The sequence below is a fragment of the Barbus barbus genome (genome assembly GCF_936440315.1).
Source record: "Barbus barbus genome assembly, chromosome: 3".
Lineage (NCBI taxonomy): Eukaryota > Metazoa > Chordata > Actinopteri > Cypriniformes > Cyprinidae > Barbus > Barbus barbus.
The window spans coordinates 23,405,021-23,427,373 of record NC_136731.1 but is presented as its reverse complement, the minus strand read 5'-3'; the positions used below and the strand labels follow the sequence as shown (position 1 = coordinate 23,427,373).

Here is a 22,353-nt window from a genome sequence, read left to right as displayed (position 1 = left end):
TACTGAATTTTTAATTAATTTAAATTGAGCTAACAAACAGGATGCAGAATTGCAAAACAAATTTGAATGTATAAGAATGAAACAAAATGCCATATCTGAAAAAAGAGAAAAAGTTTCAAACGCCTTAAGCTTGAATGAATAGACACAAGGATAGCTTTTAACAATTTTTCATTATATGGACTGATGGGGTCCATGTAAAAACACTTCATTTCCCAGAATGCCCTTATAGGCTATCCTGTGAGTTTTGGACAATTCAGTTCAAATTCCATCTTATGAAATGAAAATCTAGTTTAATTGATTCCATCTGTTAATGGCACTGAATACATAACTACACACTAAAAGTATTTAACATTTTGTGAACAGGGTATTATCAATTAATGAAACTACATTCATTATAGGATACATCATTTCTTCATTTTATTTATATCTCACTGAAGCCTGGACTGGTTTGTGTGTAACTTTGGTAAGAAAGAAGTAAATGCAAATAAAAACATTCACAATGCTTGTTACTAGATATTTTGTAACAACTCTTTCAGAGTATTTAGAGTAAATTGCATTTATTTTTTAAATTAAAACTCAACATACATAGGTGTTTGATATTTCTTTAACTGGATAAATGCTTGTTTAGGGTCAATTAAATGGACACAAACACACAAATATAATTAAAAGGGAAAATATGATTAAAAAAAAAATTGTATGAAACACTAAATATAAAAAGGTAACTCGACAGATATTCATAGCAAAGGCTTGAATATGCAGAAAAGTCAACAAAATCACATTTGTATGTCGCTCAATCTTCAACAGCACCATCCTCCATATCCAGCGATAAAAAGTTTACTTTTGTTCAAACATCATGGTTGCAAAGATAATCAAAGGTTCAGTTACTATTCATTGCTTTTCCATACAGTTTATTTGCCATTTTAGTGTCATTCATTCTATAGCAAATGTAAACAGCATTTTATGATTGACAATCCTAAGTTAGTCCTCTTATTTTCATAAGCCTTTCCACAAACAGCCCTCTAGTGGGAAAATATAGTTTACATTGTGAAGCATTAAGGCAAAAGCAGATAAGAATTATAGTACATACTTCACCAAATTAAAACACATTGTTTAAACATTCATAAACAGCTATATTATCACTAACGCATGTTTAAATAGGCAGTCTGTTTATTATAAACAAAATATTCAATGCAAATATCCACTTTGAAGCATTTTAAAGTAGGGAGAAATACGGTTAACCTCTATAACAATATCATTTAATTTGGTTGGGCATGTTTGCATAATAAAAAAACTCATGAGATCCAGACTAAAAATATGCCTTTTATACATTGTCTGCGAGTGATTCACAAGAACTATTCCTTAAATAGAAAGATTTCAAAGGAAAGTCATGGACAAATTGGGCTGAAATTGATTGAAACATGGTCACAAATCACATTTACTAAATTGAGGTCTGAGTCCACTTTTAGGGACAGTGTGAATACAAAATCAACTTTTCACTCGGTTTACTTTTGGCTCACTTCAATGGCTCTGAATTTGGTTCTTTTAACCTTAAAGAACACTAAACACTTGTTGTATAAAAACTAGAAGCATTATTGTTATACAAAACAGTCTGACAGACAAAGAGAACATATACAGGACAATTCTCTAAAAATACCTGTCTGACTGGACTCTCTCATAAACACACAACACACTCATATAGTTCCCAAATGGAGGGCCAGGTAAATGAGATTGATGGTAGTGGAGAAAAAGCCTATAAGGTTGCAGAGGTTGGACAGACCATGGTAGCGGTAGAAGGTGGTCCTGTGCGCCTTGTATTTTGGGTCCTGTTCACGGAGTTTGGCATATCCTTCCTTATTGGAGCTCATACCCACCTGATTCCCCAGACCGTGTTCCTTCTCGATCTCCTGCATGACCAGGATGCACTCTGTGGCAGACGGTCCAAACCACTGCGCATTCAGACCGGCCATGATCACAGCCACAAAGAACAGAGTCATCTGTACAGAAAAAAAAAAAAAAGTGTGAGGTGTGAAACGAAATGAAGAATGAGAAACAAATTTGCTGAATTTTTACTCAGCCTCAGTCCATCCAAGATGTAGATGAGTTTGTTTCTTCACTGGAACAGATTTGGAGAAATGTAGCATTACATCACTTGCTCACCAATGGATCCTCTGCAGTGTAAGAATTACAGAACCTCAGACACTTTCAATTCCTGAGATGGACAACACACACACAGTGCATTAACATACAGACATCTGTCTCCACATCCCACTGAGAGAAAATGCCTCTCTCACATATGCATCAGTTCCTTTTCATCCCCTCTTCCCCTCACCCATCCTTCCCTTCACTCAGCTCACTCAGAATGGTCAATAGTAGAATGTAAAGTTCTACATTAATGCAAGTGTTATTTACAGTCATGTTTGGTATCATTTGAATTGTCTCAGGGCGACTGGTACAATGGTCTCATTCTTATAAGAAGTAAACTAAAAGGTAATACGGATCCTGAGAGTTCAGAGATATTTTGCACACTGTAGAGGGTGGGTCAGTTCTCAGTGGTTTTCATGCAAATTACCTTCTGTCACAAAAGGTCACAAAAACTCGGCTTGATCAAAGCAAATTCAAATTGTGAGTTCCTGCCTACATTTCAGGGGTGTTGGTCTTGGTCTGAGGTACTTAAGGAAAATGTTGCAAAAGGATCGGGGCGATTCTGTAGCCAGAAGCCCGTAGTGTGGTGTGTCTCAATACTTCACAATATGTATTTCTATAAAGTCAGGTATACATCCTTTACTCGTAGATTTATCTTTGAGAATTCGATGTTTTGTATTGATATGATTTGATCTCTTTGAATTGCTGTGTAATTGACATAATACATACAGTATTTACCTGACTGATAATAAATTGTTACATTTGACCTTATTCTGTTTTACTCTGTAATTATTGACTCTAGTAGATTACGTTGCATCCTTGTTAAAGACATGAGCAACCGAATGAACGAGTAAATATAAAGTCAAGAGTTAACTAGAATAATCAAATATCAGAAGAATACTAATTAGAAATAGACAAGCAATCAATTTGTATTTCAAGCTAAATACGAGGTCATGATAAAATGGAGTCAGATTAAATAATAAAATGGAGTCAGATTATAGTTTAATTTAAATTGAAGAACTTTGCACATTGAAAAGACCAAACACGCAGGAAACCGTCATCCACCATTGGATACCTTCCTTGGACCAAATGTGTGGACCTTACAGCAGTGAATGGGTGCCGTCAGAATGAGAGTCCACACAGCTGATAAAAACATCACAATAATCCACATGACTGCAGTCCATCAATTAACATCTTGTGAAGTTAAAAGCTGCTTGTTTGTTAGAAACAAATCAATCATTTGCTTCCAACTAAAATATGAGACCTCTATCCATATTATTGCTTTCTCTGGTGAAAAAGTTGCCTCATCTGAATTGAGAAAGAAATATACACAGATCAAGCTCTGTTTACAAGTTGAAAACAGTCCAGAACAGTTCTGAACAAATGTGTTGGTGGATTTTGATGTAAAAAGGACAAGATGGGATGTACTTTTTCACTGGAGAAAGCAGGGTTATTATGGGTTATAGACTCATATTTGAGCCAGAAGCAATGAAGTTTAAATGTGTTAATGATGGATTTGTTTCTTACAACACACAGCTTTTTGGTTCACGAGATGTTATTGATGGTCAGGAGTGGTGTGGATTATGATTGTGATCTTGTCATCAGCTGTTTGGGCTCTTATTCACAGCAGAGGATCCATTGATGAGCAACTGATGTAATGCTACATTTCTCCAAATCTGTTCCATTGAAGAAACAAACTGATTGGATGGCCTGGGTGCATATTTTCAGCAAATATTCATTTTTGGGTGAACTATTCTTTTAATGAATCATGCAGAAGGCAAAAAGTTTGATTGGTCACCTGTATGCCCTCATGCCAATCCAGCAGTTCTCTAGGGTGGTACACAGCATATATGGCCAGACTGACTGCATTAGCACCCAGCAGACAATAGAAATAAAATGGGAACAACTTGCTTTGCACAAGACCGAATGTGTGCATGGATACCTGGGAAACCAGCACAAAACCTGAAAATATAAAGAGGAATTAGAAGTATACATATGGCATTTTATATGATGATATAGTTATCATAACATTATATTAATTTACCTGCTATGAAAGACACCCACACCTGCATTCCCCAGGTGAAGGAAATCACCAGAAGGTGAAGCACTTTCACAAAGTCAGTTGGGTCTCCCTCGGTAGCCATAATTAACTTCTGAAAAGTGACTAATATTAATAATAAAAAGTAATAAATAAATAAATAATCAGTATATAAAAAAATAAATAAAAAAAAGATCACAAAAAATCTGCATCAGAATAAAGATTGACAGTCTCATCTATATCTAAAGCTCTAAGGCTAATGCATAACATTTCACAAATAATAGCATGCATTATGCGTGCAGCCGTGCACATACAGCATTTACAGTTTTGTGTATGGACTGATGTTGATAAAATTGTCGAGAACAACATATTATTGCAAAACAGAGGCTGTACTTCTTGCGCCTAAACACCTTACCGATGATCCTGATCGGTTGCTTTTGGATCCGCTTATGTAATTTGCATCAGTTTACTTTTTGTCCCGTTAATAAAAAATGACATGAGCACGTTTCAAGACTTCCGTGATAGTCGTTCACGCAATTTCTGTTACTTACGCAAGCAATGACACACTGAAGCAATTCCCCTCTCAGAGTGAATTCTGTCGGTCTATAGAAAACACGTACCCGAGTTTATGAGTCTCTTTATGCAGGTCTTTCTACGATCACACTTTCGAAGAAACCTGGTGCTTATCTTCTGCACAAAATGTCTGTTGCTCAATATCACACTGTTAGTCCCGCCCCCGTGATCACGCCACCCAATCACGTTCTAATACTCAAATACGTGGACATATGTCATCCAATCACGATGCAAGGAGCTGCTTGTCCCTCTAATGTCCATCCAAAATTGTCACTAATTAACTCTAGCAAACAATAAGTAACATTAAATCAGTACTACATTTAGAGTATCTTTTATAACACTGAATCTGTTATAACACTCAATCTATTTAGTATTTTGTATACACTAGGATAAAATGTATTAATATTATGAATCAGCTGTTATTTTTTATATTTTAATTTATTTTAATTTTAAAGTTTTAGAAATTATGTGCTTTTGTCATTTTTATTAGTGTTCAAAATATGTTTCATTTAGTTTAGTTTATTTTATTTTTTTAGTACTTGAACTTAAACTTAAGTTAGTTGCCAAGGAAAATGTATATACATATATATATATATATATATATATTTATTTATTTAGTCATTTAGCAGACGCTTTTATCCAAAGCGACTTACAAATGAGGACATAAGAAGCAATCAAAACCAACAAAAGAGCAACAATGTGCAAGTGCTATTACAAGTCTTGGTTAGCCTAACGCAGTACAGATAATTATTATTATTATTGTTATTTTTAATAAAAAGACATAGATAAAATAAAATTAGAATAGATAGTGCTAGAGTTAGAGGGTCAAGTAAAGATGGAACAGATGAGTTTTTAGCCGTTTCTTGAAGATGGGTAAGGATTCGGCTGCTTGGATCGAGTTGGGCAGGTCATTCCACCAGATGGGAACAGTTAATGAAAAAGTCCTTGAAAGTGTTTTTCTGTGTCTTTGGGATGGTACAATAATTTGTTGTTCACTTGAAGAACGCAAGCTTCTAGAGGGCACATAAGTCTGAAGTAAAGAATTTAGGTAAAGGGGTGCAGAGCCAGTGGTGGTTCTGTAGGCAAACATTAATGCCTTGAATTTAATGCGAGCAGCTATTGGTAGCCAGTGCAAATTGATGAACAGAGGCGTGACGTGCGTTCTTTTCGGCTCATTAAAGATTAATCTTGCAGCGGCATTTTGGATTAATTGTAGAGGTTTAATAGAATTGGCTGGAAGACCTGCCAAGAGAGCATTGCAATAGTCAAGTCTGGACAGAACAAGAGCCTGAACAAGGAGTTGTGTTGCATGTTCCGAGAGAAAGGGCCTGATCTTCTTAATATTATATAATGCAAATCTGCAGGACCGAGCAGTTTTAACAATGTGGTCTGAGAAATTCAGCTTATCATCAATCACAACTCCAAGGTTTCTGGCTGTTTTTGAAGGAGTTATGGTAGATGAGCCTAACTGGAAGCTGAGATTGTGATGAAATTACAAGCAGTTCTGTCTTAGCTAGGTTAAGTTGAAGGTGATGGTCCATCATCCAGCAAGAAATGTCTGTTAGACACGCAGAGATGCGAGTAGCTATCGTCGGATCATCAGGATGGAATGAGAGGTAGAGTTGAGTGTCATCAGCATAGCAGTGATATGAAAAGCCATGTTTCTGAATGACAGAACCTAGTGATGCCATGTAGACAGAAAAGAGAAGTGGTCCAAGAACTGAGCCCTGAGGCACCCCAGTAGCTAGATGTTGCGACTTGGATACCTCACCTCTCCAAGATACTTTGAAGGACCTATATACTTTGAAGGACCTAAGGACCTAATGACAAATGGTGTTAGTAAGGGGGACACTGGGGGTGGGGGGGAAATGACACCTGACAGACCTGCATAAGCCGACCAGATCCGTGATAGTCCATCCGCATTGGCCTTGGAGGCACCGGCTCGGTGTCGGACTTCAAAGCAGAGGTCCTGGAGCGCGAGGAACCACCGCGTCACTCGGGCGTTGGTATCCTTGGCTTTCGCCATCTACTGGAGCGGCGCGTGGTCCGTGTAGAGCGTGAATCTCCGTCCCAACAGGTAATAGCGCAGCTCCAGGACTGCCCACTTGATAGCCAGTGCCTCTTTTTCTACCGTCGCGTAGTTTCTTTCGGCATGGACAGCTTCCACCTTCTTCTCCTGGGGTCGTATGAGGCCCCGTCCCACTTGAAATCCCAGGTACTTGGCCTCGTAGAGCGCTAGGTGGCACTTAGCGGGGTTGGCGGTGAGCCCAGCCCGTCGAAGATCCGTCAGCACCCTCCGCAGACGGTCTAGATGGTCTTCCCAACGCTCCGAGTGGATGACCACATCGTCGATGTAGGCTGCGGCGTACTGTTGGTGCGGCCGCAGGAGGATATCCATTAATCTCTGGAATGTGGCTGGAGCCCCGTGCAGGCCGAAGGGAAGGACCCGATATTGCCAGTGTCCGCTAGGGGTGGAAAAGGCGGTTTTTGGTCTGGCGGCTTCCGTCAAGGGCACCTGCCAGTAGCCCTTGGTGAGATCTAATGTGGAGATATATCGGGCCCTCCCGAGACGGTCCAGTAACTCATCCACCCGGGGCATTGGATAGCCGTCGAATTATGAGGCTTCGTTGAGGCGACGGAAGTCGTTGCAGAAGCGGAGGGTGCCGTCAGGTTTTGGTACCAATACAATGGGGCTGGACCACGGGCTGTGTGATGGCTCAGTCACCCCTAACTTCAGCATGTGCTGGACCTCTTCCTCAATAGCCCGCCGACGAGCCTCAGGGATGCGGTAGGGCCGTTGCTTAATCACGACTCCTGGGGACGTCCGGATGTCGTGTTGTAAGAGGTGGGTGTGTCCTGGCGCCGGGGAGAACACATCTGGGAACTGACCGACCAGGTGCCAAAGCTCAGCCTTCTGAGTGGCTGAGAGTTCTGGGTTGATGTCCACTGGTGCTGGTTCCACGGCGGCGAGGGCTGCGGTTTGTGCTGGGGTGCCGACCCACTTCTTGAGGAGGTTGACATGGTATAGCTGCTCGGGGCTGCGCCTCCCAGGCTGACGCACCTTATACGTGACGGGCCCCACTCGCTCGATCACCGTGTAGGGCCCTTGCCAGGTAGCCAAAAACTTGCAGGCAGACGTAGGCACCAGCACCATAACCCGGTCGCCTGTCTGGAACTCTCGAGGCTGAGTGGGCCGGTCGTAATGCCACCGTTGGGCCTGCTGGGCTCTGGCCATATGTTCCCGGACTAATGGCATGACCCGGTCGACACGTTGCTGCATTTCGGTGACGTGCTCGACGAGGGATCAGTGTGGAGTGGGTTGTTGGTGTTCCCATGCCTCCTTGGCGACGTCCAACAATCCTCGGGGCTGTCTGCCGAAAAGGAGCTCAAACGGTGTAAAGCCAGTGGATGCCTGCGGAACTTTGCGTATCCCGAAGAGGACATAGGGCAACATCAAATCCCAATCTCGTCGGTCCTCGGCGGCCACTCTCCTCAGCATCTGTTTGAGGGTTTGATTAAATCGCTCGACGAGACCATCCGTCTGGGGGTGGTATACGGAAGTCCGCAGCTGCTTTACCCGGAGCAGACGGCATAGGTCAGCCATTAGCCGGGACATGAACGGGGTTCCCTGGTCGGTCAGGATTTCGGCTGGCAGGCCAACCCGACTGAAGAAGAGGAAGAGTTCCTGCGCGATGTTCTTCGCCGTGGCCTTCCTCAGGGGAACAGCTTCCGGGTAGCGGGTGGCATAATCAACGATCACCAGTATGTGCTCATGGCCCCGGGCCGACTTGGGTAACGGCCCCACCAGATCCATCCCGATGCGCTCGAAGGGCACCTCTATGATGGGTAGAGGTATGAGCGGTGAGGGGGGAGGCTTTGTGGGGGACGTCTTCTGACAGACGGCACACGCTTGGCAGAAGCGTTTGACTTTGGCCTCCAGGCCAGGCCAGTTGAAGCGGTCCCGTATCCGTTGCGCGGTGTTCTGTGCCCCCAGATGGCCCGCTGTGGGGTGGGCATGGGCTAGCTGGAGGACAGCTTCCGTCTTGGAGTGTGGCACCACGAGAAGTTTCTTCTTCTCCCCCCTCCGCTCGGCGACACAATAGAGCAGCCCGTTCTCCACAATAAAGTGGGGGAGAGGATGCGGCTTTGGCTGGCGGTCTTTCCCCTCCAGCACGCGGACCTGATCCCAACAATGTTTAAGCCGCTCGTCCTCCCGTTGGGCCTGTCCAAACGAGCCCCCTCCCACGACCTGCTGGTACACATCAAAAAACAGGTTAGAATTTTGGGAGGGGAACGGGGCGGCGATGAGGTCCAGATCGCCGTCCGCGGCGACCCCCTTTTTGGCTGACAGGCCGTGCAGTGGCTGCCAAGAGGGCGTCAAGCCCCGGCCAGTCTCGTCCCAAGAGCACGTCAACGGGCAGCCGCCGCACTATGCCCACTTCCAACGGGCCAGGAACCTGGGCTGGCAGAGATGGTTACACGGCGAGTGGGCACTTCCCGTGTGTCCCCATGAACACATGCGATCGGGAGCCAGGTTTTAGTCTCGTTGCGGGGGGGCAATATTTTGGCGTGGACGAGACTGACCGCGCTGCCAGAGTCAAGCAGTGCTTTGTGCGGCCGGCCATTTATCTTGATTTGTGCTTCTGGAGCCCCGCATGGAAGTTCCTGGTGCATTGCACAGCCTGCCAACCACGGTTGAGTCTTAGGGGAAGAAGGTGCCGTGGGCATGGATTCGTCGGGTGGTTCTGGGGCCGCCGCTCTGCCCATTGGTCGCGAGGCGCCCTCTGGCGCGCGCTGCTCCTGGACCACCCTCCGGGAAAAAGGCAGCACTCGCTCCCCGCCGTCGCGGCGTTGGGCCGCCTCTGCCAGCTCGATCGCCTCCACAAGCTCCGACGTGGTGGTGGGGTTCCGCATTCCTACAGCCTGACGGAACGCTCGGGGTAAGGCGCGCAGGAGGCGATCGATGATGACGCGCTCCGCTACCTGAGCCGCCGTTGGGGCTCCCTCCATGAGCCAGTGGTGGGCGAGACGCGTGAGTTCGGCCGCTTGGGTCCGAGCCGATCGTCTGGGCTGGTAGACCTAATCATGAAATTGCTGCGCGGCGCACACCGGGGATAATCCCACGCGAGCCAGGATCTCCCGCTTGACTTCCTTGTAGTCGGCGGCACGCTTGACGGGGAGACTGAAGAACGCGCTCGCCCACTCCTCAGGATCCCACCGTTCAGACCTGGCCGTGGTTTCAAATAAATGGAGGAAGGCCTCCACGTCATCCTGCGCTGTCATTTTGGGAATGAGTTGCGTGGCTTGTCTCCGTGGCTCAGGCAGCGGGATGCGCTGGCGGGCGGCCGAGCGAAGATCGGCGAGCTCTTGGTCAACCTGGCCCTGCCGACCGGCAAGATGTTCCACAATTTGCTGTTGGCGCAGGCTGACCTCGGTGAGCTGCCAGAGTAGCTCCTCCATGCTCTGGGGAGGAGTGGCTGCCTAGCGAACAGAAACAGAAAAAAGAAAAGGATGAGTGCTGAGATCACTTGCCGGTGCGAAACTTCCACTTTTATGCCCGCATTCTCCACCAGTGTGGCGCGGGGTGGAAGAATCACACGACAAGTAGAGCTCAAATAAATACCCCGGAGGGTGGATTTTATTAATAGAAGAGTCGGTGGATGGTGAAGGTCTGTGCTGAGGTGCTCTCGGTGCTCTTAGTGCTCTTCTGTGGCGTGGTGGACCGGCGCTGTGCAGGGTGCAGGCTGGGTCGCTCAAACGCTCGTTTCTGTAAGAGAGAGTCGAGAGAGTGTTCATTAATGCTTCTTGTCCTTGGAGAGGTTTTCTCCCTGTCTCCTGGGGAACAGGTGCGGCCGCTTCAGCCTTGATGAGCGGGTGCAGGTGTTCCTGGTGCGTTTCCAGGGCAACGCTGATGAGAGCTCGGGACGCTCGTCACACTATATATATATATATATATATATATATACACACTCACCTAAAGGATTATTAGGAACACCTGTTCAATTTCTCATTAATGCAATTATCTAATCAACCAATCACATGGCAGTTGCTTCAATGCATTAAGGGGTGTGGTCCTGGTCAAGACAATCTCCTGAACTCCAAACTGAATGTCAGAATGGGAAAGAAAGGTGATTTAAGCAATTTTGAGCGTGGCATGGTTGTTGGTGCCAGACGGGCCGGTCTGAGTATTTCACAATCTGCTCAGTTACTGGGATTTTCACGCACAAACATTTCTAGGGTTTACAAAGAATGGTGTGAAAAGGGAAAAACATCCAGTATGCGGCAGTCCTGTGGGCGAAAATGCCTTGTTGATGCTAGAGGTCAGAGGAGAATGGGGCGACTGATTCAAGCTGATAGAAGAGCAACTTTGACTGAAATAACCACTCGTTACAACCGAGGTATGCAGCAAAGCATTTGTGAAGCCACAACACGCACAACCTTGAGGCGGATGGGCTACAACAGTAGAAGACCCCACCGGGTACCACTCATCTCCACTACAAATAGGAAAAAGAGGCTACAATTTGCACGAGCTCACCAAAATTGGACGGTTGAAGACTGGAAAAATGTTGCCTGGTCTGATGAGTCTCGATTTCTGTTGAGACATTCAGATGGTAGAGTCAGAATTTGGCGTAAACAGAATGAGAACATGGATCCATCATGCCTTGTTACCACTGTGCAGGCTGCTGGTGGTGGTGTAATGGTGTGGGGGATGTTTTCTTGGCACACTTTAGGCCCCTTAGTGCCAATTGGGCATCGTTTAAATGCCACGGCCTACCTGAGCATTGTTTCTGACCATGTCCATCCCTTTATGACCACCATGTACCCATCCTCTGATGGCTACTTCCAGCAGGATAATGCACCATGTCACAAAGCTCGAATCATTTCAAATTGGTTTCTTGAACATGACAATGAGTTCACTGTACTAAAATGGCCCCCACAGTCACCAGATCTCAACCCAATAGAGCATCTTTGGGATGTGGTGGAACGGGAGCTTCGTGCCCTGGATGTGCATCCCACAAATCTCCATCAACTGCAAGATGCTATCCTATCAATATGGGCCAACATTTCTAAAGAATGCTTTCAGCACCTTGTTGAATCAATGCCACGTAGAATTAAGGCAGTTCTGAAGGCGAAAGGGGGTCAAACACAGTATTAGTATGGTGTTCCTAATAATCCTTTAGGTGAGTGTGTCTATATATATATATATATATATATATATATATATATATATATATATATATATATATATATATATATGTTAGACAATTTTTGTTAATGTGTCGAGATATGAAAGGAATACGGTTTAGTGGTCCTAACATCTAATTCATAATATAAAATGCAGTACAAAACAAACATTAACTACAACACAGTAGGCCACATAATGTTAACACAATTAAGTTATTTGGTTTGCTTGTTTATGGGCGCATAATACGTGCTTCTGACAACGATATAGACTTATTTATTTTCTTAAAACAGTTAAATTATGATTTGTTCATACCTAATGAAATTATTAGATAATATTGCAGTTTTGATGTTTAACGATGAGCTGATCCTCATTTAAACAGAAGAAACTTATTTTAAATTTAAGCGTTTATAAGAGTATAAAAAGGATAATTATTTGAAATAAATTCATGCGCACGGAATGCACACAATAAAATTCACTGACATTGTTATGTTTTTTTTTCTCCCCAAATGAGCTATTTTGAACTGAGTCTGTTATAGTTCTGGTGTTTGCCTTTAGAGGGCGCTCTCAGGCCCGAGCCGCGTTTAAACTTCAGGGACATTTGACCGAGCGGAAGTAAAGCTTCTGTTTATTCTTTGTAGGCGCTGTGTGCTGGTTTCCCTCCACAGTCGACTCACATTAATCGCAGTTTGGTAAGAGATTTGTTTTTCCCAGAAAGCATAATGACTTTCTTAAATGCTTGTATGTTTATCGTGTGTGTTTTGACCATGTGGTTTACATTGTATTTCTATTTTACTGATTGTGTTTATTTGTTTTTTCTTGTTCAAGATCTTCGAGCACCTCTAAATCTCAGTCAAAACTAAATAAAAATGAACATTAGAAGCATACCAACTAGATAAACAACAATTTAAATATAAATCTGTAGTATTGTATACATGTGTATAATTGTTTCAGTTTTAAGACAAAATGCACAGTCAGTGTGGTTTAATCTCTTGTTAGAAAGAATGTCCATCAATTTTACATTATTTTTAGATGCTAAATGTTAATATCTAAAGGTTACCATGATCTGTGTTTATGTTGTAAAGCTCATGGTTGCAAAACCCTGTTGTTTCTGTTGATTATGTATATTTGAGACAAGCGGCTCCTTCAGTTAATGTTCAATGATTGCTTTAAAGTATATTTCATCTTTCTTACTTTGTGCTTTTTCCTTCATGAAGCAAAAGATGGGACGCAGAAAGTCAAAGAGAAAACCCCCTCCCAAGAAAAAGATGACGGGAAACCTGGACACCCAGTTTACCTGCCCCTTCTGTAACCACGAGAAATCATGTGACGTTAAGATGTAAGAATAAAACTCCTTGAGTGTTACTTAAAGCTCTAAAAGATTTCACAAAACTATCACTAATGCACAACAACTCTGCTTTATTCCAGGGAACGAAGTCGAAATACGGGGATAATATCCTGTACTGTGTGTCTAGAGGAATTCCAGACACCAATAACTTGTATCCTTCTCAAAATGTGATAAATTATGAGAGTATGAGTATCTGTGTTTATTACATGATGTATATTATTAAAGGAGTAGTCCATCCAAAAAGAGTTTCTCACCCTCAGACCATCCAAGATATAGATGCAGTTTGTTTCTTGATCAGAACAGATTTGGAGAAATTTAGCATTATATCACTTGCTCCCCAACGGATCCTCTGCAGTGAATGGGTGCCGTCAGAATGAGAGTCCAAACAGTTGATAAAAACACCACAATAGTCTACAAGTGACCCACACCACAGCAGTCTAACAGTTAATGTCTTCTGAAGTTAAAAGCTGCGTGTTTGTGAGAATCTTAGTTAACTTTTTTTTCACATTTTCAGCAAATTTTGGGGTGAATTATTTGTTTAATGTGATGTCGGTCTTGTCCTTAATCACTCTCTCAGATCTCTCAGAGCCGGTGGACGTGTACAGTGATTGGATAGATGCTTGTGAAGCAGCCAATCAGTAGTTTTGCTGGGCCAAATGTCACAGACGACCAAATGCACTCAAAAGACTTTTTTTGGTTGTTTTAAACTCCTGTATTGATTCACTGTTCTGTCCTGTATTGAGACTGAAAGAATGATCTAATAAAGCCACAAATGGAGGTTCAGGCAACACTGAGATGATGAATTAAAATTCAGCTTTTCACTTTTGTTTAGTGTTACAGAAATGCGGAGAAAATGCAACGAACGTCGTTAATTTCAAAATAGCTGTTTTTTCTGTTTTCATTTGTTTCTAATCTTTTAGTTTCTTGTTTATTTTACAATTTAGGTTTATAAAAGACCATGAAGTGTCAATAAAACATTTGCACATTCTCTCTTGTGGAAAACTGTGGTCTGTTTCTGTTGTGGAATCAGTTCAAATGTAATGTTCATAACAAAAAATTCAGTTTTTAACCAGTACTCATGGAAAATAAAGACAAGTAATTTGAAAATAGTGATTTATTAGTTTTCACTTGCTCAGCCTTTGTTGGTAAGCCTTATAAATAAAGACAATAGAAGCATTAATGCAAGAGGGACACGCTACATTACGTTCTGTGAGAAACAAAAGTAATTCACCGTTTTATTATCTTGTGTTCAGCTGTTTCCAGCAGTAATGCAAAACAATGACAATCCTTAACACACACTGATATAGAAATGAAATATGAAAGACTGTAATATCTTCAACAATTGATTTACATGAGGATGAGATCTAGTCATGCCTAAACTTTATTTTCATTTAAATAGCTAAATATATTAACTCTGCACATTAAAACTTATTTTAAATGTAGACTCACAACCATCCTAAATCATGAGCAGGTCTTGCCTATTGTATCTTTGCATAATTTCATTTTCATAATTGAGTATCAGATTTGGCAGGCTAAAAGCGGTCACACTCGCATATATGCAATTTTACTAAATCATTTCTATATAGCTATTGGGAGTGAGTCATTTTTCAAAAAAAAAAGTGCTATTACAATTTAAGTCATGCAGTTTTGGTTCACATGATTTTTCACAGTATGATTAGGTATTGAAAAAGAAACTAACAGTAGTTTGTTTTCTATTTGTCTGTATACTCTCCGTCAATTTCTTTTTAGAAAGGATAAACTGAATCCAAAAGAAAAGAAGTTTTAAAATATTTTTGTCCAGACTGCCCCAAATCCTCCCAATAAACAGTCATTACACTAGCTTAATTATTCAAATGTAGATAAACTGCTTTGTGGGCAATCTGTAGCGTGATTAAATACTATTCTGCACTACAAAAAACATGTACTTCTCACTTCATACACTGAGACCTTGAGAGTTTAGCTTCCTCTTGCTTTCATTTTGGTTTTCTCATTTTCTTAGTAATGATTCACATGCACGTTTTATGAGGAATGAAGAAGATTGTGTTTATCCCAGCAGGATGTGAGGACATGCCCTGGATCAACATCCTCCGCTAGTGCTCCTGTCAGCAAATCAGCGTTTAACGCAGTAGTCTCAAACTCAATTTCAAGTTCTTGCAACTCTATTTAACACGTCTGAATTAGCTAATCAGAATGGCTTGAGACGTACAAGCAGGTGTGCTTTAGCAGGGTTTACATCCTTTCAAACAATTATGCAAAATCAACATTATTATTTGACAGTATTTAAATGTTGTTTTGAAGCTTATAGCTGAATGACAACATCTATAAAAAAATCCAGACAATGTCTTAGACGCAGCAGTTAAGTTAATTTGGGTTTCTTCAGGAAATTGCCAGTAGTGGGACGTCATTGGTGGATTTCCTCTTCCTCCATCCAAACAAAAGAGCATCATGGAACCTATTAAAAGCTGCTGGTGTGACCAAATCCACTGAAAATACACTATGGGGCAGAAGTTTGGAATAATAGATATTTTTAAACTTTTTTAAAAATTTGTGTTTTTAAGGAAGTCTCTTGCTCTTCAAGGCTGCATTTATTTGATCAAAAATACTGTAAACAGTAATATTGTGCAATATTATTACAATTGCAAATCATAGTTTTCTATTGTGATATATTTTAAAATGTAATGTGATCAAAGTTGAATTTTCAGCATCATTACTCCAGTCTTCAGTGTCACATGATCCTTCAGAAATCAGTCTATATGATGATTTGCTGCTCAAGAAACTTTTTTTTTTAATCAATGTTGAGTTTTGGGTGCTTTTTTATAAAAAAAAAAAATGTATGTTTTTTTTTAAACAATACACTGCCATTCAAAAATGTAGGGTGCAATAAAAAAAAAAAAAAAACTTTTTTCTAGAAAGGATACGTTAAATTGTTCAAAAGTGACTAAAAACACTTATTTATAATGCTACAAAATATTTCTATTTCAAATAAAATGTAGCGCAGTTTCCACAAAAAATATTAAGCAGCAAAAACATGATATAGTAAGAACCATTAATAAAAATTGAGCACCAATAATAGCTATGCAGCAAATCATCATATTAGAATGATTTCTGAAGGATCATGTGACACTGAAGACTGGAGTAATGATGCTGAAAATCCAGCGTTACATCACAGAAATAAATTACATTTTACAATATATTCAAACAGAAAACAGTTATTTTGAATTGTAACATTTCATTGTTTTACTGTATTTTTAATCAAAGAAATGCAGCTTTGGTGAGCATAAGATACTTCTTTTAAAAACATTTCTTAATGTAAATGATTCTAAACTTTTGACCAGTATGTTATGAGACATCATACATAGTATATCTCCACGTTTATCATCTGCATTATCTTTTCATATAAGAAAACTGGGCCATGCAGGAGATGGGAGAATGATAATAATAAAGTCAAATAAAACTTAAAAAATAATAACAAAACTATATAAGTGAGAAGCATGTAAAGCCTGAGTGTAAAAGACAAAAAGCCAAGTTTGTTTTCTAGGAACGGCCAGTCACTGAAGTTCTCCGCTTTGATCGGTGTCTGTGATGTCAGGAAACAGTTCAAGCTGGTCCCGTTGGTCGACATGAATTTGGAATATAAAAATAGTGCAGGTGAATTTTGAAAAGCAGTGTGCTGGCAGCTGTCTGTTCATCCTAGTCGGAATACTGATATCCATCCATCTCTGAGTCCTGGCCGTTGTTGATGCATTCATTAGGGCTGGAGCAGTACTTGCTGTCGTACACCTGACGCGGCAGACCGTACACCGTCATGCCAGTCTGGGACGCCACTTTATTGGTGCCCATCTGCAGCGAGACGGTAGAGGTGTCGCACATCTCCATGTCCAGCTTCTTATCGAAGATCTGGCGCTTGGTGCCGGGGGCCGTCATGCCGGACTGCGGAGGAGGAAAAGGGAAAGAAATAAGCAGCATGTTGGGTAATTTATGAACATTACTAGGATTTTTAAAACATTACGAGCGTGAAATTATGAAACCGTTTTGAGTACCTGACTGGCTCCTTTGTTGGTGCCCATCTGCAGGCTGATTGTTGATTGGTCCAGAGGATTCTCCATACACGTCTTTGGGTCATAGAGGTGGCGCCGTGTGCCGTAAGATGTCATGCCCTTCTGACTGGCAAACTTATTGGTGCCCATCTGAAAACGCAAATGAGTGAGAAAAAAAATTAACGAATGTCTTGTGAAATAAAAATGAAATTATATAACATACACTACTGTTAAACTATAGATCAGTGGTTTGGAATAATATTTTTTTTTTTGTTAATTAATAATTAAATGTTTTTGAAAGAAGCCTCACCAGGATTGCATTTATTTGATCAAAAATGCAGTAAAAACAGTAATATTGTAAAATATAGGTATTAAAATGTAATTTATTCCTGTTATGCAAAGCTGAATTTCCAGCATCATTACTCCAGTCTTCATTTCTTTTGAAATGCAGTGTATAATTTAAAAAAACATTAGTATAAAATATAACACTATATAATGTATACATAAAAATAAAATGTAAATAAATATAAAAATAAGGCATAAATGCTTATATAAAATAATATTAATATGCTAATATATAACATACACCACTGAACTTGATTTGATTTAATAAAATCCCAGTAACAGGCATTATTTCCTTTTTTGAATGAACAAGGCTTTAATTAAAGCCTTATTTTATTAATTTTTTTATATACAAAAAAAATAATACTGTTTAATACTGATGAACAACTACTGACCTGCAGACCAATAACATTGCGCCCCTCCTTAAGTTTCTCAGGAGCAAATTTGCGTTGTTGTTTCTCTGCATATTTCACTCCAATGTCGTATTTCGAATGGACGCCTTTAGATTTTGCCTGCATTTCAAAATAATGACAAATAAATAAAAGGAAATAAAAGGAATCAGACATTTTCCATTTAAGACATGTAAGTATAGGATGTTATTATTTCATATATAAAAAACAAACGCGTGCAAATAACTTCTTATACGCTGAACACACTAAGAGAAAAGAGATTCCTTTTTTGGTGTTTGCTTGATTGTTGGTTTGTGGAAAAACGACTGATCATCCAGCTCAAATACCACATGTTTTGATGTTAATCTCTCTGCTAACACTTAAACGCTCCCATATGAATCTCCTTACTATGAACGTTTAAAATAAAAAGTACGAATATTAGAGAAGTTCTTGGTCTTTAGTCTTGACTTAGTCCTTATCATTTCTGTATTAAAATGCATCGTGTGTGACTCACCATCCCAGCCAGTGTAATTAGTGTACACTGGACCTGAGTGTGGTTGACATTCTCAAACAGGTCGTTGGCCTCAAATATATCATGTGGCCTCAGTCCATACTCTTGAATGGCTCGGACGAAATTTCCAATATTTTCCAGCTGCAGAAAACAAAGCCAAACCAAGAATAAAGTGACGTACTCTGTCATTTGTCAGAATTCTGAAAGTACGCACAACTGATTCCAAAGGCACCAGAAACCCTGTTTATATTTGGAACAGAAGATCAGTGCTTATTATATTGTTTGAATGATACAAGCATTCTATTTCGCAAAGAACTTGTAACTGTGTTAAAGGCATGTAACTTTTGAATATAGAAACCAAAAAATACCTGAAATAGGTTACAGATTTCTGTCTCATCCCACAATAAGGCCTTCAAAATGTTTTACTACTTGGTTTTCACTCACGCATCTAAACAATGGGCTGAACTTCCTTCTACATATGACTGTGAAGTTCTTCTAAAAGTTTAGCGCGAGTATAAATACTGAAGACAGGAAACATTTCCTTCGATTTCCCATGTAGATCATATTTTACAGTGTCGGCGCCTCCTGCTGGACCTGAACTGGAACAGCCAAAGCCCAGATAAACATGAGAATGTGATATTCTTGCTCACCTGATGCCAGTTTTGAGGAGAGTTGTTGATCTTTCTTACAGAACCTGGCTGAAGAGTGTTGATAAGCCTGTGCATAAATAGTAAACATGAAGAAATGAGTGATTGATAGCATCCTTTGAATAATCTGTTATATTAAGGTCTTTGAATGAATGCGGGAATCGCTCACTCGCAGAGTATAACTCCGTCTTTCAGTCCCTCCATGAAGTTCTCGGAAAGTTTGCGGCCTGTGACCTCATTGATCCACATTCTTAGCTCCTCCTCCTTTTGTGGGTCATATTTGTGGGCCAGCTGCAGGTCAAAGGTCAAAACATTACTACACACGTCTGCCTTGCAGAATGTATATACTCTACAATACTTTTTCAAAAAGAATTATTACACATACAGCTTTTAAATTAATTAATTGCAGCTGAATTACTAGCTGAATTAAAAATAACAGTCAAATAAAATAAACACTTTTAAAAATATAAAATAATAGACTTTTACAAACACATACATACTACGGTTTGGGGTCAATAAGACTTTTTAATGTTTTTGAAATAAGGCTGAATTTATGTGAAAAGAAGAGAAAGAAAAAACAGGAAAAATGTATTATAATCTGAAATAACATTTTCAGCATCATTACTCCAGTCACATGATCCTTCAGAAATCATTTTAAAATGCCGATTTGCTGCTCAAAAATCATTTCCAATTATGATCAGTGTTGAAAACAGTTTTGCTGCTTAATATTTTGCATGTTTTCTGAAGTATTAACCTCTTTCAAAAGAAAAAACCTTAGTGACTCCAAACTTTTGAATGGTAGCTTATACAGTATACATTTTTAAAACAATCTCAATGTTGATTAAAAAAAAAGAAGAATGACAAGACATGCATATTTGTTCTTGACCCAAATAATATTCCTAAAGATTTTCTAACATGTTTCTTCCAAATAAACTCCATAACTTATTTATAATGTTTCTCTTTGTCTCAGTTCATCAGATGGATTTCTTACAATAAAACATTATGGCTGTGGTTGCCTGAACTGTAACGGAAAAGAAGAAGTGGATTATAAAATATAAGGCTGGGAATGCTGGGGACATTCCTGCTTGCAAAAACTTGAATTGTCTCCTTCATTGTATTGCAGTGTTGGCAAAATATTTACTCTCAACAGCAACCCAATAGACCTCAGTCTTTCACCCCTGAAGTATTTCTAATAAAGGAAGAACAAGACAAAAAAAGGAAGAGAGAGAGAGCGAGAGAGAGGAAGAGATCTGAGAGAGCTGTTTCTCCCAAGTTTGGTGCGCTGGTGTGGAAGCCAAACAAACTCTGTAACTTTAAATCAGTGTTATTTTTGGCCTTTTCTCTCTTTCTGTCCTCCATGTCACTTTTCCACCCACAGCTGCGTGTCTCATCCGATCAGCCCTCCATTCTGATTTTTAGCTCCTCGCTATCGTTTCTTCTCGCTCCTGTCTGCTCGTGTGAAGTGACATACTGAGCACACGCTAAATGTGTCCGATAAAAGAATGCCAAGACCGATAGCATTCATAGCCTTCCAAGGAATTCTGCTTAGAGCTTGATTTATTGTTTTTCTCTCATTCCAGCTCATTCTGGACATCTGGAACAGACCTCAGTCTAACTCAATAGAGGCCAGGCCAAGACTGGATTTTTTTAAAGCAGGAATTCTGTCACAGACTGCCTGGATAACATTCCTTTATAGCCTTGGTTATACTAGAAATACCTGCATGTTGTACATTGACATTTATTTTTAGCAGTTACATTGTAGCCTATATGATTTCTAATAAAGAATGTGTGGTTCCACGAAGAACCTTTAACATCCATGGAATATCTTTGCTATACAAATGGTTCTTTATAGAGGAAGAAGGTTCTTTAGATTATTCAAATATTCTTCACACTAAGAAAATAAAAAATGTTTCTTTTAAGAACTGTTCACTGAGAAGTTCTTTTGGGAACCCAACATGGTTTTTCTATGGGATTACTGCAAAAAATAACCTTTTGGAAGCTTTATTTTTAAGAGGGTAAGAAGTCTTTCATTGGTGCATAATGCAGGATAAAAAGACAAAGTCTAATGTAATTTTCTGGCCTTATTTAAATGTTCTTCACACTAAGTAAAAAATGGTTCTGTTGATTGAAAGGCTTTTGGGATCCCAAAATGGTTCTTCTATTGAATTGCTACAAAACTTTTTTTGAAACCTTTTGGAAGTTTTATTTTTAAGAGTGTACAGAGTTTTTCCCTTATAAAGAACCTTTTATGTAATGGAACGGCTTACAAGGATGTTAAAGGTTCTTCATCATGGAACCACATGGGCTCTTGTTAAGTTAAGTTAAGATTTATTTAAGTTATTTTCTTGTTATTTTATTTTATGTTAAGTTATTTTTCTGTAGTTATTATAGTTCAAATCAAAACATCCAGTTTTTGTAAATGTTTTTTTTTTTTTGACTTAAAGACAACATTAAGGGGAATGTTATATTTTATTATTTTGCAGACATCATGCGAATGTAAATTTTGAACGTTCTCTAAACCATCTTAGATGACCGTCCAACTAAATTGTTTCAGAAAAATGTTTCATAAACAATGCATAAATAATGTTTTTTTTGTGTGCTAACATTTTAAAACATTATAGAAGACCAGATAACTTTGAATTAATGTTACAGGAAAAATGTTTGTTCATGAGAGAACCTTGGCAAAAAAAAAAAAAAAAACACTTCTGCGAACGTTCCCTGTTGGCTGGAACAAAGATGATCTTCCAGCATCAGGGTGGGATGTCCAACAATGCTCCTCCTTATTCTAAACTGTTTACAACATGCTCCTCTTCTCAGATATTGTGCGTGAACACAACTCTTCCTTATATGGGGACCGAAAACCACATACCTAGAGCTCAGGAAGACACTCCTGACATAATACCAAGACATGCAAAACCCACAGCATGACACCTGAAATTGTGCAGCAGGACTTCTAATCCAGAGAATATGTGTGGTGCTCAGGAAGCATGACAGCTCAAGGCAAAAAGCCAAAATTTGAGGTATTTTTAAAAGTGGACCACTAAGACTATGATGGGAGTAAATGTGGCAGAAGTTTGACAGAGAAATCAGTAAAATTATGTCAAGGACAAAAGCTATGACTGAGCTATCACAAGCAAGGCTAT

The 22,353-nt window shown here is 40.1% G+C and overlaps 3 protein-coding genes across 10 annotated transcripts in view; 1 reads left to right on the top strand and 2 right to left on the bottom strand.

The window, feature by feature from the left end:
* Positions 1–152: 152 nt before the first annotated feature.
* On the bottom strand, positions 153–4,848 carry LOC306858049 (transmembrane protein 205-like). Of its 6 annotated transcripts, none has more exons than XM_079398415.1 (4): positions 4,732–4,848; positions 4,187–4,295; positions 3,941–4,104; positions 153–1,994 (listed from the first exon to the last, which is right to left on the bottom strand). In XM_079398415.1, the coding sequence occupies exons 2-4, from the start codon at positions 4,284–4,286 to the stop codon at positions 1,692–1,694; spliced, it is 567 nt and encodes a 188-aa protein (XP_079254541.1). In that variant the 5' UTR covers positions 4,287–4,295; positions 4,732–4,848; the 3' UTR covers positions 153–1,691. The 6 variants fall into 6 exon arrangements, with proteins under 6 accessions (XP_079254541.1, XP_079254537.1, XP_079254538.1 ...); XM_079398411.1 differs by having other exon boundaries at positions 395–1,994; positions 4,596–4,848; XM_079398412.1 differs by having other exon boundaries at positions 395–1,994; positions 4,801–4,848.
* A 7,714-nt stretch (positions 4,849–12,562) lies between these two features.
* On the top strand, positions 12,563–14,272 carry elof1 (elongation factor 1). Its single transcript, XM_079394329.1, has 4 exons — positions 12,563–12,628; positions 13,154–13,275; positions 13,365–13,435; positions 13,862–14,272. Exons 2-4 carry the CDS (start codon positions 13,160–13,162, stop codon positions 13,924–13,926), a joined length of 252 nt encoding a protein of 83 aa, XP_079250455.1. The 5' UTR covers positions 12,563–12,628; positions 13,154–13,159; the 3' UTR covers positions 13,927–14,272.
* Positions 14,273–14,386: 114 nt separating this feature from the next.
* The window catches only part of LOC306855549 (calponin-1-like), a 9,048-nt gene continuing 1,081 nt past the window's right edge, over positions 14,387–22,353 (bottom strand). The window contains exons 2-8 of one of the 3 annotated variants that reach the window (XR_013782949.1): positions 19,380–19,501; positions 19,214–19,280; positions 18,567–18,704; positions 18,059–18,175; positions 17,325–17,471; positions 16,447–17,214; positions 14,387–15,994 (exon numbers count right to left, since the gene is read on the bottom strand). Coding sequence is in view for 1 of the 3 variants with exons in the window: in XM_079394310.1 (XP_079250436.1) it covers positions 16,975–17,214; positions 17,325–17,471; positions 18,059–18,175; positions 18,567–18,704; positions 19,214–19,280; positions 19,380–19,501 (831 nt within the window). In the remaining 2 variants the exon portion in view is untranslated. Of the gene's footprint in view, positions 17,215–17,324; positions 17,472–18,058; positions 18,176–18,566; positions 18,705–19,213; positions 19,281–19,379; positions 19,502–22,353 lie in introns of all 3 variants that reach the window. The other 2 variants (XR_013782950.1, XM_079394310.1) reach the window with 2 other exon arrangements.

Excerpts from the sequence above, each read along its gene's own strand:
- LOC306858049 (XM_079398415.1), bottom strand. The coding sequence starts at position 4,286 with ATGGCTACCGAGGGAGACCCAACTGACTTTGTGAAAGTGCTTCACCTT. Across the intron at positions 4,105-4,186 it reads GTGGGTGTCTTTCATAGCAG|GTTTTGTGCTGGTTTCCCAG; the intron begins GTAAATTAATAT and ends TTATATTTTCAG. Across the intron at positions 1,995-3,940 it reads ATTGGCATGAGGGCATACAG|ATGACTCTGTTCTTTGTGGC; the intron begins GTGACCAATCAA and ends TTTTCTGTACAG.
- elof1 (XM_079394329.1), top strand. The coding sequence starts at position 13,160 with ATGGGACGCAGAAAGTCAAAGAGAAAACCCCCTCCCAAGAAAAAGATG. Across the intron at positions 13,276-13,364 it reads AAATCATGTGACGTTAAGAT|GGAACGAAGTCGAAATACGG; the intron begins GTAAGAATAAAA and ends GCTTTATTCCAG. Across the intron at positions 13,436-13,861 it reads ATTCCAGACACCAATAACTT|ATCTCTCAGAGCCGGTGGAC; the intron begins GTATCCTTCTCA and ends TCACTCTCTCAG.